We start from the raw sequence: 22,404 nt of genomic DNA, 5'->3' as shown, positions 1-22,404 counted from the left end.
CGTTAAATGGAATAGGCTAGCAAGTGCACGTCATTACGTCATTGCGTGATTGAAAGGTGTGCTTTCGGTGCAGCGCACATAGGATTGTGGGTGATTTCAGCGCGTGAAGGATACAAATATGCATCCTTTCCTGTATATGGGATATTTCTCGAACGAAGGACTCAATCCTTGGCTGAGATTTCGAGGATCCTCAACATTGGAACAGTCCTTCGGCGGACGTCGATGACGTAGCATCCTCGAAATTCTAGCTTCCAAGGATCCTTCCTTGACATTGAGAAATGGCTCATGACATGGATGGTTGAGTTAGGGTTAAAGGTCTTGCCTGTTTTGCATTATCAACAAACGTTGATATTCATTGTGTTCTATCAAGGTGATGAACTTAAATGTCTGACCAAGTTTGTTGGGCCGAATGCAGGGCTCTCAAGTTTTATTTAAAAGTTTTGAGTGAGATAACATCTATTAGGGGAGGCGCCTGCTTCCCTGCACCTCGTCCATTAATTGTGTATAGCAGGAAAAGTTATCAGTCTCTTAGAAATACAAGGTATGAGTGTGTGAACTGACTGAAATGCGTGTATCTCACAGTGAATGAGTGAGACTTGAGAGCCTGTACTGAGAATGTACTGTTGTTTCTCTGCGATTAACTTGTCCTTTGCAGACATTGCAGATTGCAATCTTAACGTCCTGCGCACAGATTTCGAAATACTTTCACACAAAAGACATCGGTTCCGATTTATGGCCGGTCAACGGGTGCATCCCTAACAGAAACTCCAACATGATAGTCATGACTTCATTAACTTTTTTCCTAAAAAACTATGGTTGTTAGGGAAAACATCGAAGCTATGCAAACAGCCACCATTTTAACCAATAGTACAGTTTATACTAGAACATCTTCAGTCATTTAAAGCTACTACAATAGAAGAGCTCTCAAAATTAATAAAATCATCGAAATCATCATTATGTATATTAGACCCCATTCTCACAAAATTACTAAAAGAGGTATTCCCTATAGCAGGGCTATTCAAATCTTACCCTGGAAGGCCGGAGCACTGCATAGTTTAGCTCCAACCCTAATCAAACACACCTGAGCAAGCTTCATGAATCATGATCACTAGAAAATCACAGGTGGTTAAGTTTGATTAGGGTTCGAGCTAAACTATGCAGTGCTCCGGCTCTCCAGGGTAAGATTTGAATAGCCCTGCCCTATAGTGTCAGACCTAGTACTAAATATCTTCAACTCATCGCTATAACTAGGATACGTTCCAACAGCTTTCAAACTGGCAGTTATTAGACTGCTCATTAAAACAACGCACCTTGACCAGGGAGAGCTACTTAATAATTTTAGACTAATCTCAAATCTCCCTTTTCTTTCTAAAATGTTAGAAAACGTAGTGGCAAGCCAGCTATGCACATTTCTAGTGAATAATAGTACATATGAAAAGTTCCAATCAGGATTCAGGCCCCACCATAGCATAGAGACATCGCTGCTTAGAGTCACAAATGACCTCCTTTTAACATCCGATCGTAGGAAAATCTTAATTCTTATATTACTAGACCTTAGTGCAGCCTTTGACACAATAGATCACATAATCTTACTCGATAGACTAGAAAACTGTTGCAATCAGTGGTCAGGTGTTAGCATGGTTTAGATCATATCTAACCAACCGCTATCTTTTTGTTTATGTAAATGAGGAGGAGTCATATCAAGCCCCGGTTAAATACGGCGTACCACAGGGATCAGTTCTAGGTCCTACAATAGACTATTGTAACTCGTTACTTGGGGGATGTCACGCAAATCAGGTAAATAAGCTTCAGCTGGTTTAAGACCCCGCTGCAAGAGTGCTTACTTCATCTAAGAAGTATTACCACATAAGCCTAATTTTGCTATCTTTACACTGGTTACCAGTTAAATATCGCATACATTTTGAAATATTGCTAATCACCTATAAAGCCTTAAATGGCCTAGCACCTTCGTATCTTAGAGAATTACTATCAGGAAAGAATCCATCAGGTACACTTCGGTCGCAAAATTCTGGTTACTCAGCATCATCTATGCTGAGCGTAGCTGCGTCTGGTCGTAGTTTCAGATGGTGCAACAGGTGTAAATATTTTTCACAATGTCGGACGTACAACCGGCACCTGGTTATTTGCGCATGATTAAACATGAGTCTTTATGGCGAGAAAACAAAGCTTTTTGCATTTTTTTTTGAAGTGAGGATTGGGGTGCGCCAACCAGGTTGGGACATAGAAGGGGGTGCGCAGGAAAAAAATTCGGGAACCCCTGCCCTATAGAGTATCAAAAGTATCTAAAGGTGGTCGATCCTTTTCCTACATAGCCTCTTATTGATTTATTGCATTTTGTGGAAAAAATAATACGTTTTAATAATAATTCTTTAAAAATCAAATTATGGATTCAAATTATTTATGTTTTTATAACCTAAAGATGCTATGAGAAAGTTTGTAACTAAAAATAGTGGTTTTCATCTCGTCACTTTCTAGGTATAGAAAACGTTTATACCGAAATTAGTCAAAACCCCTGGGGAGTCAGCTGACATTGGCTTAACTTAGCACTGTAGTGAGAACGATGAAGCGGCTGAATCCATTTGCAGATGTTTAATAAAACCAATGGAAGCACACAAATCCAATTCTCAAGGTAAAGGGGTTGTCAGTAAACAGGCAGTCAATCAAATAACAATAGGCAGTCCAATCCAGGCAAACAATACAAAAGGGTAATCCAAAAGACAGGCTATAGTCACAACAGGTAAACAGAATGCAATGTAATAACGTTTGGTAAGGCAGGTAAACTGACAATACTTTGCAGTGAAGTGATGGCGTGAGCATGCTTTATAGCGCTCCGCTAGAACTCCGGCGAGGGCTCCTTCTGCTGGCTTGGCGTTACAAGCACCCTCTTCTATATGTTACATTATTACTAGCTCACTAGTATGGTTTAATCTTAGCCGCTGTATTCTGCTGCTTATGTTATCCATCGTTTTTTCTGTGTTTTCTCGTGCATCTATTAATGTAAAGCTGCTTTGAAACAATTGTGAAAAGCACTATATAAATAAAATTGAATTGAAAAAATTTTATGATAAGGACGCACTTCCTGGTGCTTTCTAAACTCGCTCTGTGAGTTATTCCTGCTCCACCAGTCAAGCTGCTGGGTTGGGTGCTAAGGGAGGGTGACACGTCGCCTCCACTTTCAGGTTGTGGTGTGTGTCTAATTGGTTAATGCATATTCACGATGTGTACCGCATGTTGGCAGTATTTTTCAATTCAATTTTGTTTAATTGTTTCAAAGCAGCTTCACATTAATAGATGCAGGAGAAAACACAGAGGAGTACTGCTGTGTTACTGCTAATGTTGAGATATGGAGCTGTATTCGCTTCATCCTTGTTCCTTTCACACTAGCTATCCTAGTGTGCATCTTATGCTACACCAACAGATGCCGAACGCAAGTATGCTTGCTTTGGTCATTTGTTGCATTGTGCTTATCTGCTGCCCTGTGTAGTGCAGCAATAACATCTATATGCTGGCTGTGTCTGTATGTACTCTGTCCAGGGTCGCAACGAGTTTCTGATTGGGTCCCTAGAGGCTCTGGCATTCAATCTTTTTCATGCTGGCTTACACAGACTGGGCTAAGACTGTACTATGTGCTACTGCTAAGCGTTGCGGCGCATAGGTTTGAGTAAGCTCCACTGGGGCTGCTCTTCACTGTTCTCACGCGTGGTTCTAGCGTCAGCTACGTCGAGAGATCGTTCCCTGAGAAATGGGAACGAGACATTGCATAAACTGCCGTGTCACTGCTCAGATCAGCTTTTGTTATTCAGTTAAAAGAATCTGAGAATATGCCTTAAAGAAGGTCATTATGTAGCGGCGAAAGCCACGCCTCTATACGTCGTCATGGTAGGGATTGATCAGTTCACTGGCATTGTTCTATAAAAAACTTCAGAAAATCGAAAGGGGGAGGATCTCCCATAGCCTCATTTACTTACGCATTGTCTTGTTCCCGTTTCTCAGGGAACCAAGGTTACGATAGTAACCGAGATTTCATTTGGTATCAAAACCTAAAGTTGGTAAAATTTCACCATCTGATGGATTTTTCCAGATCACATCACATGTGTTATATAAAGACATATATATTTTTTGTGTAAAATTAAAAATTTGCAACTTTTCTGTGTCTTGGCAGGGCTTTCTTTCTAAACATACATTCTTAACCTCTGTTTGTGAATGTACTGTCTTTGGTAGGCTTTTGCAGTCTTAAAGGCAGGATAGGCAGGAATTATCTAAAAAAACTTTTTTACAAATATGTTTAAACTGTCTTTATATATCAATACATAAGTAAAATGTAAGTACTCTGAAAAAGAGAGTATAAAAATCGAGTGTCTGTAGACCTCTCACCACTGTTTTAAACACAGCTCATTTTTCCATTCACTCCGCCCCTCCCTTCTGGGTTTCTTCTAAAGCCACGCCCCCAAAACTAGGGTTGGGTATCGTTTGAATTTGAACGATTCCGATTCCAATTCCGATTCCTTGTTTCGATTCCGGTTCCTATCGATTCTCGATTCCGATTCTTTTAAGAGGCAGGGTCAAAAATGTTTAGGATATTTTAAATGAGCTAGCTAACCAATGGTCTTTCTGAAGGAAATAGTCTGACCTTCTCCATCAATTTTAATTTTATAAACTTTTGACTTTTTATGAACTTTACTATTAATCTCTCACATGGCTGTTTTCAACCATATAAATATCAAATCTATGAACTTGAATATAAATATTATAAATTATGAATATATTTTTAAGGGGGTACACTTTCCTCAAGAGAGCTTTATTTTTAAAAACCTCATGAAAACACATGAGTGTATGATGCTACTGCAGGTACTTGAACATGTTACCGTGCTCCCACTGATGGGCTAACTAACATTCGCACTCTTAGCTCATAAATTGTCTATGAAAAAATACATGGGCTAATTTGTTAGCTCAATGTTGGTGCAAGGCATTCTTTTCAGGGCCCGCAAAATCGCTAGCCCGAAGTCCCGGGGCTATTGCGAATTCCTGTCGGGTTATCAAAATGCATCTTCGCTCTGCCCGTGCGGGCTATCAAAGGAAAAATATTTTAATGTTTTTGCATTCTCTCAGATTTTGTTAGGTAGTATGTCATTACTATCCTCACGTAACAAGAAGTGAAACTGAAAGCATAATTAAACCCATTATTCCTTTCGTGTTCACGTCTGAGATGCGCGCTCCTGGGTCCTGGGTCCGCTCTTCACAAATACGCGCTTGTTCTTGTGCTCAGCAAAAAGCGCGAACTCAAGTAATTTAAAAATAATAAGTCCTTTTGTTTTCAGAGACTAACATTGTTTTAGCGTTTCTTTTTCTACCAGGGATTTCGAAATTTAGCGAGCCCTCATTGTATAGATATTGTTTTACTTACTTGATACGGACTGCAGTGCAGTCACTGCAGTGCCAAGCTGGGGGTCATAAACAGAGGAAGAGGCAGCAGAGGATGGTCGGCGCAGCGCGTCAAAGACGGGGCACACATTTATTTCTACTCAATGAACGAGGTGCTTTATTACGTTCGACGTGCACCCTCCTATGCACGAAACAGACGCTTCTTCATTGGTGTTCAGCGGTTTCTTTATCCGGTCGGCGGACTGTGAATCGAAACTAGGAATCGAATTTTAAACTTTTGAACGATTCTTGGAAAATCGCAAGCTAGTCCCGGTTCCAATCGATTCTCGATTCTCGATTCCCAAGCCTACCCAAAACACATGAACGCGCGACACCGACAGCTTTGCTGGGAGAAGGATTTACCTCAGACGAGCGGAGAGGAAGGAGCGCGGTGCATGTACAGATGTGGCCTTTAAAAATGCGCGTTTTCTCCCGCGGCATTCGCCAAATCGTCTCGCGGAGTCTCGCAGAATTCTGCAAGTGTTTTCGGGGGGGCTACTTTGCCTTTTCCCTTAATGTTTTTCGCTTCACAGAAAATCCACCAGGTGGCGCATAAAAAACTAAATTTTTATATGCGTTGTCATTGCGGTTGTTTCCAGAAGTTAATAAGGGCATTGCCGAATATTTAACATCGCTATTAAAACAGCAAAGTGACGTCAACCCCTTCTTGCCAGCATAACAGCGCATACAACTAATAAGATGACTGTATGTATAATGCATTTATACTAAGTGCAACTGAGAATTTAGTGTGAGCCTATACACGTAACTCTATTTACAATTAATATCTTAATTATTTGTGTCGTTGAATTTTGACATCGTTTCATTGTTTGTTCATAATATTTATAATTATGTCAGTTTTTCTAAAAGTATCAATATTTTAAAGAGATTAATGTGGTATAAAAATACATGTTTTAAAGTTAAAAGTGTTGTAAAAATATATTAGTATTCTTATATATTAAGAACAATAATATGACACATGTATATTGCGCTAAAATGCTTTACATATGGAAAGAGGAATTCTTCTCAACCACCACCAATAAAGTTTAAAAATTATTCTTTAGAAAAACAGTGTTTAAACCCACGCAGAGCGAACAAGAAAACATAGGCCTATGCATACTGTACAGTTGGCATATGATATCTTTGTTTAGTTTTACATATTTATATTTATAATACCTTTAATAATACCTTTTTTGCGCATATAGGCAGTCTTGTGATTTTTTTAAATCCTTTCAGCCGTAATTCATATCTGTAAAAATATCCAGTGGCTTTGTAAATATCACTAAAATAATGGATTAAAATAACTTTATAAAATCTCAATGTCACTTTTGTATTTTTTAGTTGGTCAAACCAAAATAAATGACTAGAAATAGAACAGACATTTTTATTTAAAATTTACTTTATATGTAGGCTATACTACATCTAATAAATTAGCAAACAGAGAAACTGCGCCTTTTAAAACACCCGCGAACGAAGTGTTGAGTTTATGAATATTTACACTTACAATATGTACTTTGTGAAATGTGTGTGCAAAATAATCAATTTAATAACATGTGGCTTTATAGACAAACACGCAGCGTCTCCTTCCAGATATCTTATCTCAGACATTCGCATTCAACACTTTTCAAAACTTATTTATATAAAAAGTGTATTAATTAACTTAATAAAATCTCCTAATGTCACTTATGTATTTTTTATTTGATCAAACCAAAATAAATGATTAGAAATAGAACAGACATTTTAATTTAAAATGTACATTATATTATAAGCGTATGCTACATCTAATAAAATAGCGAACAGAGAAACTGCGCCTTTTACGGACGGAAAACACCTCCGAAGTGTTGAGTTTATGAATATTTACAACTACAATTTATACTTTGTGAAATGTGTGAGTAAAATAATAAATTTAATAACATGTGGCTATATAGACAAACACGCCGCGTCTCCTTCCAGATATCTTATCTCAGACATTCGCATTCAACAGTTTTCAAAACTTTATATAATCTAATTTATAAATTAAAAAAACAAAGTTTTAAGTTAAGACAATATTAAATATGTTTATCTTTATTGAAAGAAAAATGTAGAAAATGTTATTATGGGTATAGTTGATGCAAATAAAGTGTACAGTATACAAAAAAAATGCAAACAAATTATTTCTAAAAGTAGTAATATTTTAAAGAGATAAAGGTGGTATAAAGAAAGACATGAGAAAAGTTGAGGTATGCAAAAGAGTTCAGATATTGTTAATTCAAATGGGTTTATACACCTTTCAGCTTTGTTTGAATTGACAAGCATTTTATTCGGCACTGTCAAAACATTTTGTGATTGATTTACTGATTTATTACAGAAACTTGTAGTCAGAAGCAAAGCTATTGTACTAAGCATCTTTATATGTATGTTTTAAAGTTAAAAGTGTTGTAAAAATATATGATTATTCTCTTATATTAAGAATAACAATATGATACATTTATATTGCGCTAAAATGCAATATAAATTATTCTGCAAAATATTATTCTCAACCACCACCAATAAAGTTTTAACATTATTCTTTAGAAAAAAAACGGCGTTTAAACCAGTGGAGAGAACAAAAAACCATATGTTTATATGCTCATTCGGCATATCATATGATCTTTTTTATGTAGTTTTACAGTTTTAAAAGTGGCAAAAAAGTTCTTAAAATCCTGGATACTGGATTCAGTTCACCTATTAAGAAATATGAGAAGCGATGATTTGTGATTGATTGGGGATAATAGAATGACTGCCACACTCAAAATACACCAAACCAAATGAGCACTTTATATTAAACTAAAGCAACACACAATGTGCAAGTCATGACCATATAACTTCATTTTGTATATAAATATATTATTGTTAATAGACGTCAAATATCAATTGATTTTTTATATTTTTATTAAAAACTGTCACAGCAAATGTCACGCTGGCTTCTACTACTTACAAACATGCACACGTGGGTGAGGGTTAATGAATCTGCCGTTTTCTGAGGGTATCTGCGTGCGTGGGTTCCGGGCAGGTATTAACGAACATTCGTTATTCATTTACGTGCGTTTCCCAAAAATGCACGTTAAACGATCGCTCGCAGCTGGGTTTTAATTGCTTTTGGGAAACCGGGCCCAGACCTTGACGCTTTGTGTGTTCGACTGTAAATGGTGCGGCGCTGACTGGTCGGCGTATGACATCAGAGTACCGCGAGAGCAAAGGTAAAGTCGGACCATTTGTAACATTTCGACTTGCTCTCGCGGTACTTTGATGTCTTCAGTGCCGAACTGTCTGCGCAGCGCCACATAGAAACGCCCTTTGACTCTTTACAGCAGAGTACCAGCAACATGAAAAGTGGTGGCACGCAAAAGAAAGTGAAGGTACGCAGTATGCTAAAATATAAAGTGTCTGTACTGCGAGCACTGGTTTAGTTATTTACATCGTGTGTTGCTCTTTCACCATTGTGCACCCGCGCACTCGCTCTGTAGTTTGTAGCTCGCGCTCCGGCTTCTGTAAACAAGGGCCGTTTCTTAATACCAAGTAGGGGAGAGTGGGGCAAAATAAGCCAGTGTGTAAGTTGACCCACCCCCTTTATCTACACTGAAAAAACGAACTTTTTGGTGTAGTAATATTTATTAGATTAACTCTCATAATTTCTACATAATAATAATAACATTTATTGAGAACTAGATTTTCCTAAGTAAAATGATAATAAATACACAATTAATGCATGTAAAAAAATGAACTGTGTGGGAATAGTAAGTCTTATTAGATATTATAAGTAAAATTTACTTACATTTATTTGCACATGTTGTAAGGAATACCCACAATTCTTTGCGCCTGAATATTTTTATTTTTTAAGCTTTATCACAGAATAAGAACTGGGGCCGTATTCACAAAGAATTTTATCTTACCACTAAGAGTACTCTTAAATCGCACTAAAAGATTTTAGCTAGGAGTTTTCTCTTAAAAGTTATTCACAACGCCTTTCAGACCTACTTTTAGTAAGGAAAAAGTATAACTCCTAAACTAAGAGTGAGTCTCCGTTGCTACGGATGATGTCAGTTCTCATGCACGAGCTGCCTCGCAATGACCACGGTGATTGGCTGTTAGATGACAGGCTGTCATGCGGAACATAACACAGACGCACCAAATCATGGAATTACAACATTAAAATATGTAGGCTATGTGTCCTACACAAAATAAGAATAGTAATGCCATCGAAATATATAAAAGAAAAGTCGTGAATGAAATTAAATTAAATCAAGGTAGCTAATACCCAAATGAAAACCGCCAATTGCCTCATAATAAAAAATGACATTGCATTAACACTTGCTTGATTAATTTACATCATGTTAGCCTAAATAGACTACTTAAAGCAAGGAAATGTTGCCCATATTGAAGAAGCCTAATGTAATAAATAAATGACGGTGGATTATGAACTCGCCAAAACGGAAAAGAAAGCCCAACTAGATGCAGGATCAGCTACTGTTGCTGCTGTCCCAGTTAGTGCTGGAAAAAGAAACATAATAAAAGGGAAATTCAACACTGAGATATCAAGCAAAACTAAGCGTGAGACGTGGGAGACAGTGATGCACGGATATGTACAACAAAACAACCGGCACCCGACCAACGTTTTCAACTAACCCGCTCGCAACTCAGACCGCAAAATATATATATATATATATATATATATATATATATATATATATATATATATATATATATATATATATATATATATATATATATATATATTTATTTTTTTTTCAAACGACCCGACCGACCGCGACCCAAATATTATTAAAAATTATTTTTGGATGACTCGTAACCGCAGGCAAACGCTCATTTCGGATAAACCCGCGCATGGGGAGAGGATTTGTTTGCAGATCAATGCAGCATTCCCGCTTATGTCGCGGACTCGGACGTCTGTGAGAGGCGGTGGTATGCATTACAATCGCAGTCAAGGGTTGAGATTGCAGCCTTTAAACGGGCAAGCATGGCAACAGGTTGGTGTACAATATTAAATATAAAATATCATAATAATATTATTGTTTCATGTAATTCTAAAAACTTCCTGCTTGTCATGAATGTAATGAATTGTAAAAAACAAATGTCATAAACAATATGCTTACATTAAAGTGTGCTTTTAAGTCTTGGCAATGCTTTTGAGTTGGTGAAACTGTCCGTGTTAAGGAGGATATAGCACCTAAGCCATTTAGGATTCTTTGTGAATAGGTCTTAGTGAGTTAGGAGTCCTCTCGACTTCTTTTAAGCTGTCCCAGACTTAGGTGCTACTTTTAGGGCTAAAATGCTTCGTGAATTACTTTTAGTGAAAAAAATTAGAAGTCCTAAAGTTAAGAGTGACACGCCCATTATTTTTAGGAGTTGCTCCTAAATTCACCAGTTAAGAGCTACTTTTAGCCTTAAAATTCTTTGTGAATACGGCCCCTGATCAGAACTTTAACTACTTAAATATTTGTTAGCAAAATGTCATAAAGGTTTAAGCTCTTATATTATTGATGTTGTTTTGTTGTAAATAATAATTTTGTGAAGTCACCGTTTAGGTGATCAGTGTTTCTTTACATGAACCCTGTTCAGAACATTGTATTGTAATTTTCTCCACAGTGCTGATAATGCATGTCAGAAACACAGTTTGTGTGCGTTTCTGTTCCGAATCAAGTTTATTCAATGACTGACTTGTTGTCAGTCATGAATTTTGTGTTATAATGCAATTTATAACACTAAAAATAACTAGGTCCACAGGAATATGTTAAAGAAAATAACAAACAGAAAATACGATTTATTTAATAATATTAGGACAGCAATGCTTCAATTTAAAAAAAAACCTAATAGACTTTACCTAAACGATTAAAATAAATCTAACTTCTAAATAAAATAATTAAGTAACATTTAATTAATTATTTAACATATGTTTTATCATGCAATTTTAAGTAAATTTTATTTGATTTTAGTAGGTAAGTTTTACTTATAAAAAAGCAGTAAATTTTACTTTAAAAAAAGTTCGTGCAAATTGTTACGAGGATTTTTTTAAGTAAATTTTACAAGTTGTTTTTTTCAGTGTAGGCAACCATACAGATTTGTAGCCGTATGACCACAAATACAGGTATCAATCATAATTTCTATTTGGCTATGTTAAAGAGAAGGACAAACAAGAGTTTTTATTCTATCAAAGTAAAATTTATACATACCAGGTTGTTATGTCAAAGTAGATTTATTCAGGTCTAAATATTTATACCATAAATATTGGTGATAGGCTAATGTATAAAACCATGTGAATGATTTAGCTAAAGATTAGCCTGAATTACTAAGCTAGGCAGTTTTCCCAAAATGTTGGCTGTGGGGCAAAGTGAACCAGATGGGGTAAACTGAACCAGCGGTTCAACCCCACCACGAGGCACTGAATCCACTGAATATGTTTCATTAAAAAAATATATCTGTGTAGTTTCGCACAACTGATTTGTTCATTTTTAAACATTTTAGAAAACATATCATGCCAAGACATTACCATATTACTACATTTTTATTTTATGCATTTGGCGTTTTGGTCCATACTGAAAAAACAAACTTACCACTAAGAAACGTCCATTGACAATCTCCAAACAATAAGTTGTTCCTCAAAATCTGAATTTTCATTTTTCTCGCGGTACTCTGATGTCATCTGCTTGTCTGGTCTTGCGGCGCTGCGTAAAGTTGACAACACCTAAAAACTGTACTGCTAAACTCGACAGGAATGCTCTGTGTATACCAGCACCTCCTTTATTAATTGGAAAAGTTCTATTTTACTTCCCAGCGTGAGAAATAGCTTACACGGTTTGGCGTGTGACCGTGTGAACTGACAGAAATGCCTGTGTCTCATGGCGAATGCGTGGGACTTGAGAGCCCAGGTTATATCAACATATGTCAAATTACGTTACCCGATATCCACTTAATTTTATACGTTATAAACATTCATTTAAAATAACTTACAGCGTATGTAGTAGGCCTAGATTTGCATTTAAACAAAGGAACTGCAAGGGTGGGATTAAAACGCCACACGCTGGTGAAAGCTTGAAAAACCGTTTTTCTTTTGATTCCGTGAGAGGTGATCGATTAGAATTGGGGGTTGGCAAAGAATTGGCAGACCTGGGGGTGGGTGGTTTTTAATTTCTTGACTTTCTGTGTCAATTGTAGCTGCTAAAACTAGACGCATTACATTTTGGAATGAACTTCCTTCATGTCGTTTTATTTATACACTGTAAAAAATATTTTCTGAATTTGTAAGTAAAGTTAGCATTAAATATGTTTTACAATTTTAAATGAATTTTTGCTTTTATTATAATTATAACTTAAATAACTGTAAATATTTATTAAAAATAATATTACACATTTTTTATCAAAAAGACAAATAACTTGATTCTCATTAATAATAGGCATGGAAAACAAACTTCTAATTTTCAAAGCCTCATACAGCTTGTGCCTATCTGCGTTGAACTTGAGAGCGCTTTAAGCGTTTATTGTGTCTTTCAGCACATTACATGTGACCCATTCTGTCTAAATGAGTGGGATGTTTTCAAATACTCTATTAATTAAACATCTAATACGTTTTCTGAGAGTGAAATGATTAATACTAAGATGCATGTCATGTCTGACATCTTGGTTTCGGTTTAAAAACATGCAGGAATTTGAAAATAAAATGCAGGACTTGCTTGATGTTTAAAAAGTTATTAAGAGACATAAAGTTCGGGACTGATTTATGTTAAAAAGTTATTAAGACCAACAAGACTCGCGCTGACTGACAGATCCGAAACGCAACGCACAGACACGCAAGTACCTGCACTGACAGAATAGTAAAAAAACATCTGTTTTGGCAAGAATTTACGAAAGCATATTAAGCATTACAACAAACTTGCTAAGCTCATTATTAAATATGTCCATAGCCTACAGCGTTTCCGCGAACAAAATGAACTGTTTAAAAAAACTCTCTCATTAATCTTAATATTCTTAATAATCAGATATTCGTTTATAATTTCAAATAACAGTATGCTATATTATTTAAAAGTCAGTTTTGACTTAGTTCAAAACAAGCAAAATGATTTTAAACAAGGTAATTAGAAAGATGTAATTCAAATGTTTCAGTTGTTATTTACAAACTTTTTTAATGTTAATTGCAATTCATGTCATAATAATCTTCAGTATAAATTTTGCTTTTAAAATGTTACATTTTCATATTTTTATCTATTTACTTGTTTATTTTATATTCACCTAGATTGACATTGAAGCTGGCTTTAACTTGAAGTAATTAAAAGATCATCTGTGACCGAAGTCACGGAGACACGGAGTTATTAACGAATATTTTATTATCAGAGTGCAGCATTTTATCAAGGTTTTCTGGTCTAGTGTAATTAAATAAAACAAAAAAACTAAAAGGGTAATTTTTTTACAGTTGGATTAAAAGAAGTTTGATATTAGCAGCATTTTAAAACTAATTCCAAAACATCTCGAGTTTCTAAATAAGGGACGCGCAGAAAATGTCATTCATGTAATTTTATAGATTACACTCATTCACTTCACACACATATTATACGTGCTTTAAGGGCTTTATAATTTAGCTGTTACAGTAAACACTTGATTATGTCTGGCCGAATATTTTTTCTGTTATTCGAATGAATTCCTTATTCGTTTTGAAGCCATTATCCGTGCCCTTCCGAATAACGTATTCGGCTTCGGGCACATCCCTTATATATATATATATATATATATATATATATATATATATATATATATATATATATATATATATATATATATATATGCTTATCAGTACATTACTTTTTTGTTTCTTCAACTTTAAAGATGAATATTCTCCTTTAGAGATGGGCAATTTTTTGCAATAGCACATTATATTCAAAATTTTGAGCTCATAAAAAAGATTTTTCGCTTATTTAAATGACTTGTTTATGTTTTTATGCACGTTTAGTTTTGGTGCAATTTCCCAAAAGCTTATAATTAGGAAATACACACAACACACTTACCTTATATTTTCTTATATTTCTACTTATATTCCTACTGTACAGTAATGCAGAAAAGCGCAAGACAACCATTTTAAAGCTATTAAAACATTCAGATGCAAAAATGAACTAAAAGTAAAGTTAGATAAACTAGTTAATGATATTGCGTAAAAGCGCTCGGTCTCTTAAAAGGTCTTCGCGAGTTATTTTGTTATAAGACTCAGTTATCATACATCACGTCTCTTGTACTGTAAGTACACGGAAAAAATAAGACAAATGATGCGCGTTTGAGTCTGATTTTTATGAAGAATATATGACTATTTATGTAACAGGCAAAGAAAACTTCGCCAACGAGATTTTTTCCAAAAATGCGTGCATTTGTATGATATCAAAGTCTATTGCCTAAACACAGAAATTCCGTGTCATGTTACTTCAATATCATACAGTATACGCTCAGCATAAAGTCAAGCACACAAATTGTCGTCAGTATGGCCTACATGAAACACGACTGCCATCTACAGGTTTTTGTATTTCCTGCGTCCCCCACCAAACCCCCCTTCTGCGGGATCTCGCAGAATTTCGGAAGTGCTCGTGGCATTCTGCTCTCAGAGACGCGCATTTTTAAAGGCCAAATCTGTAACAACATCATGTCACAATCACATGTAATAATACACCTAACTTTATCACTATGAATTTAAACAGACAGGATGCCTTTTAGTACTCACTATTAAGCCAGTGTTTTGCATGGAAGAGTTTCCGTGATGAAAGCATTGTTGACTCTGATGAGGACTACACTCAGGAGACAATACCGCTACCGCATCATCGACTCAAGGAAAAGCCACGTGATATTTACTCTCGTTTGATTGCTTCGTTTATTCCTTTTTTTTTACCTTGTTTGCCTTCGCTGACTGGATATGCCCTTTCTGTAAGTTCTGAATGCACTTTCTCTGCCATACTTTTGCTCTTCCTAGAGTGTCTCGTGCACGTTCAAATCAATCAAGTGTGCGCATGTGTGGGCAGATCCCATAGCAAGCTAATCATTTGTTTCGTCCCGAATGGAAATAATTAGCTGTGTTTAAAACAGTCGTGAACGGTCTACAGACACTTGACTTTTGTCCTCTCTTTTTCAGAGTGCTTGCATTTTGGTTGTGTATTGGTATATAGGGACAGTTTCAGCAAATTTGTAAAAAAGTTTTTTAGATAATTCCTGCCTACCCTGCCTTTAACTAGAGTTGTGTTTAAAATATTTAAAACATTAAAATAAAAAATGTGACTTTGCTCTCTGATGTGGGAGGGTAAAGTGTTCCTCAAAAATGTATTACTCTTCCCTTTTTTGACTGTTGCCCTTATGTCCCTGTGCTCACCACCCATTGGCAAAGATTGATTTGTTTACATCCAACCAAAATGAGTCACAGAATGTATCAGCTGATATATCCTTTGTCCTACCACTTTATTAGTTTTGTCTGAGAAGAGTATTGTAACATCTTACAATTAAAATTCTGATAGAAGAAAACACAAGACAACAAATAAATATTATATGTTCACAGAAAATAACAAGTCATTGTTCGGTAAGTGTCCCTGGGTAACCCTATGATTTAATGTAATCCAGCTGTGATTTAAAAGAATGTAAACATTAGCCAAACATTAAGGGCCTAAAAAACAAATTAAAGACAGAGACAAACAACTAATAAAAACTCTCAAAGAACAACAAACTGAGACTCGGTTGGTGTCAAACTCACCATATGGCCAGGCTGTCCCTTGAGCCAGCAGGAGGATAATGAAGAGGGTGATGCCGGGCAGACAGCTGTAGTTCGAGGAGAGAATGCCGCATGCCCGCAGGCTGCACCCCTGAAGCACTCTAGATAAACACATGCTGCAGTCTCAAGTTCTGTTTACTCTCTGAACTCAGCTGCTTTGACATCATCTCTCGTATTCTCTCCCATCTGTCTCTCATTCTTTCTCTCTCTCTCTCTCTCTCTCTCTCTCTCTCTCTCTCTCTCTCTCTCTCACACACACACACACACACACACACACACACACACACACACACACACACACACACACACATCCTCTGTTCACTTTCCTTTCTCCCACAATCTCTCTTTAAATTGGTTATAGTCAAACTTGTCTCTCTATCTGTTGCTATGTTTCTCTTCCCTCCCCTGGTTTTAGGTTTCAAAGTCCAGCCTTCAAAGGAGGATCTACATTAAAAAAGCTCTACTGCTGGAATACCCACACTGCTTTAGAACAGAATAGAGTGCAGTACTCTACACATATTCTGTTCAGTTCTACACTTTCTACTTAACACTACTAACTAACAGACTTGCCTGGTTTATGTTCAGTCTTAAAAGTATTTAGTAAAAGTAACATGTTCCGTTATTATGTAGTCATAGGAACACTGAAAACAGATGGTACCCGAGAATGACCCCAAAGGAAATCACATACAATTAAAAATGTTGAATGTTCATTGTTAAATGACAAACATTGATTCAAAGAGCATATGTTCCTGTGTCCCATGTAAGGCTTCAGTCAGTGTGATTTCAAAGCGTGTTCCTGGACATGTTTTTTGTTGGTTCTGGGATATTTCCAGAAAGCATGGTTAAATTACTGTCACAAAAACCCTGGACTCTCAGTTGATTAACCTACAGTTTGCCTAGCTGGCCCAGCCAAAGAGATTTGTTTAAATGTCATTAGATTTTCAACATTTAAAGAGCACCTATTATGGGATACACGTTTTTAAACATCCTTTTGTGTGTAGGTGTGTATTAGTACATGCAAACGATATTCAAAAAGTACATACCCCAAAGAAAACAATGACGCGAGTTAGCGTCTCTAACGTTCTAGGACTACAAAAACTCGGATTGTAGGCAGCAGTTTACTTCCTGGGATTGGTGACGTAGACAAGACCAACATTATCATAGTTCAGCCCTCTCTGCTTTGCTTGGGTACGCCCTCAAAGACGAGGGTGGAGAGCTCTGAGTCCGAAGAGAGCTGAAATGGCGGAGGTTGGGAGTCCCTGATTCGAGTGTTTGTAAACTCTTGTTTCATTGTTTAAGCGATTAAATCTCTCGAGTAGACGCTGTCTCTTTGGATGCGTGGGCAAAATAGCACTTTATGGCCTTCCACAGAGGACATCAGGAAACATTGGTTAGAATTAATGTTTGATACGGTTCCGGCACGATCCAGTCAGAAGTTATTCACGGAGTTTTCACAATGACTGCTTCATGAACCGAAGCTGGATTTGCACAACGTCTCCTCCTGAAAGTCGGATTACCGTGCACTTCTGGATCACAGGCTGTAAGTATTCATGTTTATTATTTGCCTTTTACGTTAACGTTACTGGTAACCGGAGCTTAACATGTGCGTGTAGAGCGAGCTTACAAGCTAATTGTTTTGTGTTGTAATACTGTATTTCATAAACAACGTACCATATTTATCCACGTGTATGTTGAATTATGCAGACTATCGTTTTTTTTATTGATGTTGATTTAGACGTGTTTACAAACTTGTTACCAGCTAAACTGTTACCGGTAAAGTTTGTTCTCATGATCAAAGTCAAGAAACTCTAAGTACAGATGATTTGTTTTTTACTATTGTATTTACTTGAAGCTTTCTTAGATTTTGAAACGAAGTAAACACGTAATGTGTGTTCAGCGCCGGTTCTAGATATTTGGAGGCCCTAGGCAAAATTTATGTTGGAGGCCCCTCACACCCCTCTAATTTTCATAATAACGTGAGAAGTGTTTTTTCTACCCTGTTAGAAATCATTTAAGCACTTCAGTTATAAAACATGTTTTCCCCATTACTTTTCTTTTTTTCAAGTTAACAAATTGATTAAATTTATGTTAAAATTTGATTAGAAATAATGCAAAACCACATGTGTTAAACATTTTAAGGCAGGTCAAATTTGTTGTTGCTGTGGACGTGGTAACTTATTTAAAGCACAACCTTTTTGGGATAACACAATATAATGGTTTTGCTGTCTCCAACGAGTAAAATTAAAAAGACAACACACTGCAAAAACCCTAACCATAAATAACTAGATAACAGATGAACACCTCTTAGAATTCTTTTATTGTTTTTTTATTTTAGCTGGGTATTACGAGAAATTCCCCTCTTACTGAACCAATATACAGTATAAAGTTATTGAGTCTATGGATATATTCATATGTACTGCAATACCTTTTTAGAGGCTACCTTAAATATCCATACAAATCACAAACAGACAAACTACTAAGCAGAATAATTAAATCGTTTTTTTTTTTTCAATAAATATGCATCATGTTTCATGATTTGAAAACTAAAAAAAGTGTAGAGGACTTACAAGATACAGACAGTTTACTTTAGGTAAAGGCAGTGTTGCTGTTTGACTTTAAATACAAACTTTTTTTAACTTGACCATTTTGATAGTAAGCTCCCCACATGATGCTCGCACGCATTCAAAGTGTCTGAACAAAGTCAGCAACGCTCAAGTTTGATCTGTCCTGAAATTACATTGATACACAGAACAAAGCAAATGCATTATTTCAAGTTGCACTGTCTTTGCATTTCGCTTTTGCTAAGCAGGAAACAAAGGACGTGATAGCCGCTTTCAGCATCACTTAAATCAGTCAGCTGCAGAGATTTGAATGCTGTTCATCTGGGCTTCTTCAACTTCATGCGGCGCTCCAAGAACCGTCAGGCGGATGACATCAAAGCACCGCGAGAGCCAAAGGAGAAACCATACAGAGGAGTCTGCTTATCAATCGATCTCGCGTTACTTTAATGTCATCCGCCTGCGCTTCTTGCGGTGGCGGCACAGCATTAAGTCGAACTCACCTTAAAACTTTATCTATTGCTATCAGTAGTGGTTGTTGGATTAGCGCACATTGATTTAGCAGTTATGGAGGCCCCCCTCTAAGCTTGAGGCCCTAGGCATTTGCCTACTCTGCCTATAGCTAGCGCCGGCCCTGAGTGTGTTGCTAATGTTGGGGCATGTAATATGTAATACATGAACGTTTTAATGAATAGTCTATCGATTTATAGTGGTTGTACCCAATTGTTATAATATGTCTTTTTGACTGAATACATGTTTGTTTTATTTGTCTATGTCCTAGATTTGCAGCAGGACACACTCTTCTACACTGTAGGCAGCAGTAGACGTGATGTATAATGCCAAACATGCAACATTAGTGGGCACACAGTACAAGGAGTCTGACTGGCATATGAGGAGCAAAGGTGTGTAACACATATGATGTATTTAGCTAGTGAAACCACTACCAGTCTTAAATGTATAACTGATGATGACAACATTTTTCTCTGCATAATCATAGGAACCCAGGCAGTAGCGTCGTTTCACAATGTTTCTATCACCATCATCAGTGGATGCCTTTGCCGTCCGTAGCCTGAGATTTCAGATTTGCAGCAAAAAATTTGATTTTCCAATTTATTGGAATGCTGTGCAGGTATTTAAGTATTTTAGTAACTGTGTTAAATAAAGTAGTATTTACTTTTATAATAAATGTATTGCTTGTTAATATTTTTACAGGTTGTACCTTGCAGCCATCCATTACAATGTCACCAAGCCAAAACAAAAGCAGGAGAGGGAAAGTACAAGGTTAATTTCCCAAAAAACACAAGCGACATACTGTAAGCATGTGTTTTAATTTTAAATATATTCATAAATAAAAACTTAATGTATGAAGCAGGGAAATAAATGATCAAAACAAAAGATTTATTGACTGCATGTTATATGTTTACAGTTATGTGGATGATGTGATCAGGCTTGTGTTTGATGAGGTATTTGAAGATAAGCTGAAGGAAACCCCGATTCCAATGGACCTGGCATCACAGTTCGAGAGACCTTCAAAGGAGGACGTGATTGCATGCCATCTCACTCGCTTCAGTGTGGGGGTCGTCGGAAGCCAACATACTGACCAGTCTGATCATGAAACTCCAAGCGTATCTGGAGAACAGCACACGACAGGATGATAACATCTTAAATCCTAATAAGTAATAACATAGCACTAATAAGTAAGTAGTCTTTCATAATAAAGTTTACCATAGTGAAATAATGTAGAACTAACATTCATTTCAACAAATACTTTCTATGTGCTACATTTGGTGTTTCCATATAGTTTGCACAGTAATATTGTCATGACTTCTGGGTGATCGATGGTTGTGTGTGGGATATGTGTTTGTTTATTTACCTGTGGTGACGGTTCCTCATGTGTTCACTAGCCCCGCCCGCTCGTTTCGGTAATTGTTCACCGGTGGTGTTTTGTTTACATTTCCCTTTATATTGCATGCCGTCTTGTCTCTCGTTGCACGCTCATTGTTTCGGTCACAGTCTGGCTGCCTTGCCTTGTCCTGTCGGACGTTTCTGTGCTTTCTCTCTTGTTTACCCCAGGTTTGGGTTTCGGCATCCGGAGGCTCGTCTTCGTCCGGAGTTTACTCGCCTGTGGATTTGTGAACTCTATTCAGCCCTGACTGTTTCTCGGTGCAGCTGGTTCGCTTCGTTATTAGGCGGTGCTTCCGGGTTTCATCGGCAATCACCTTCACCAGTGAATGGATCTCCAGGTTGTTGAACATTGTGGATTATATGAACTTGAACTCTGTTTGTTTCTCGGAACAGCTGGTTCGTTTCGTTATTAGGCGGTACACCAGCTACTTCCGGGTTGCATCGGATACATCTGCATCCGCAGTGGATTATCTCCAGTCTTTGCCAAATTTTGGATTTAACATCTTCCATCTCCGCCTTTCACCCACCATCAGTCGAGTGTGATTCATACCGTCTGTTGGGTGTGGTGATTGCGCTGGTTGTCATCGGCTGTGAGCGTGGGTGGCTCTCTCTTCGAGATCAGAACTGGACTATTTATCTGCAGTACCGGCTCACTCTCTCCTACTGTTGTGTGTGCTTCATACCGGCAGTAGTGATTACATCCAGAGTGAGTCGAGGGTGATCGTCGTGTGTGGTTTCTTGAACATTGACTTTTGCTCAACACTATCTATCCCATTTTCTAAATAAACATTGTTAACTTGCTATTGACTCCGAGACTTTGTGTGACAAATATAGTATGTAAGCAGTCTTTTATAATAAAGTTTACCAAGGATCTGTCTCTCTGTGAGCCTTCTCGTAAGCTGGCTCCGCAATTCATTGGGCCATACAGTATTTCTAAGGTCATTAATCCGGTGACGGTAAAGCTTAAGTTTCCCCTTTCTCTTGGTCGGGTTCACCTTGTTTTTCATGTATCCAAGGTTAAACCTGTGATATTTGCTCGTAATAATCCTCCCGTCTCTGCCCCTAAACCCCCCGCCCCTCGTCTAGTGGATGGTGCCCCTGTCTATACAGTTAAGAGGTTACTAGACTCTCACCGCAGGGGCAGAGGTTTTCAGTATCTAGTGGATTGGGAAGGATACGGACGCAACACTCTCTCCTACTGTCGTGTGTGCTTCATACCGGCAGTAATTATTACATCCAGAGTGAGTCGAGGGTGATCGTCGTGTGTGGTTTCTTGAACATTGACTTTTGCTCTACACTATCTATCCCATTTTCTAAATAAACATTGTTAACTTTCTATTGACTCCGAGACTTTGTGTGACAAATATAGTATGTAAGCAGTCTTTTATAAATAAGTTTACTATAGTAAAATAATGTTAACAAATAAATTAACAAATGAAATAGTTTTATAATCATTTCAATTAATACTTTCTATGTGCTACATTTGGTGTTTCCATATAGTTTGGACAGCAATGTAGTACATTATAATTACCTTTTGGATGTCTTTGCAACACATTTTCGTCTTTGTTTAGCATTCTGTAAGAGCTAAAGACACCTAAAAAAGTTAAATCCAATTGCGTTCATTGACGGACATCGTTTATATCGTAACGGCCGTCTGAACTCTCTGGATCGAGCTCGAAGTGGTAAGGCAGTACAGACACCATCGTTATAGAGAAATATAACTGCTTGTTTACATTC

General features: G+C 37.0%; 1 protein-coding gene and 1 long non-coding RNA gene across 7 annotated transcripts in view; one reads left to right on the top strand and one right to left on the bottom strand.

The window, feature by feature from the left end:
- Positions 1 to 16,447, bottom strand: part of pamr1b (peptidase domain containing associated with muscle regeneration 1b) — a 174,404-nt gene extending 157,957 nt beyond the window's left edge. For 3 of the 6 annotated variants that reach the window (XM_055192301.2, XM_055192300.2, XM_073868331.1), the window contains exon 1: positions 16,187 to 16,447. In XM_055192301.2, coding sequence (XP_055048276.2) covers positions 16,187 to 16,319 — 133 coding nt within the window. In that variant the 5' untranslated portion in view covers positions 16,320 to 16,447. The remainder of the gene's footprint in view (positions 1 to 16,186) is intronic. The other 3 variants (XM_055192297.2, XM_055192298.2, XM_055192299.2) reach the window with 2 other exon arrangements.
- A 258-nt stretch (positions 16,448 to 16,705) lies between these two features.
- LOC129433647 (uncharacterized) lies at positions 16,706 to 22,026 on the top strand. The gene is made up of 5 exons (XR_008640438.2): positions 16,706 to 17,744; positions 19,544 to 19,664; positions 19,760 to 19,891; positions 19,975 to 20,075; positions 20,189 to 22,026. It is a non-coding gene; the product is annotated as an uncharacterized lncRNA (long non-coding RNA).
- The last annotated feature ends 378 nt before the right edge of the window (positions 22,027 to 22,404 follow it).

The sequence above is a fragment of the Misgurnus anguillicaudatus genome, chromosome 6 (genome assembly GCF_027580225.2).
Source record: "Misgurnus anguillicaudatus chromosome 6, ASM2758022v2, whole genome shotgun sequence".
Lineage (NCBI taxonomy): Eukaryota > Metazoa > Chordata > Actinopteri > Cypriniformes > Cobitidae > Misgurnus > Misgurnus anguillicaudatus.
This window is presented reverse-complemented; position numbering and strand designations above follow the sequence as displayed.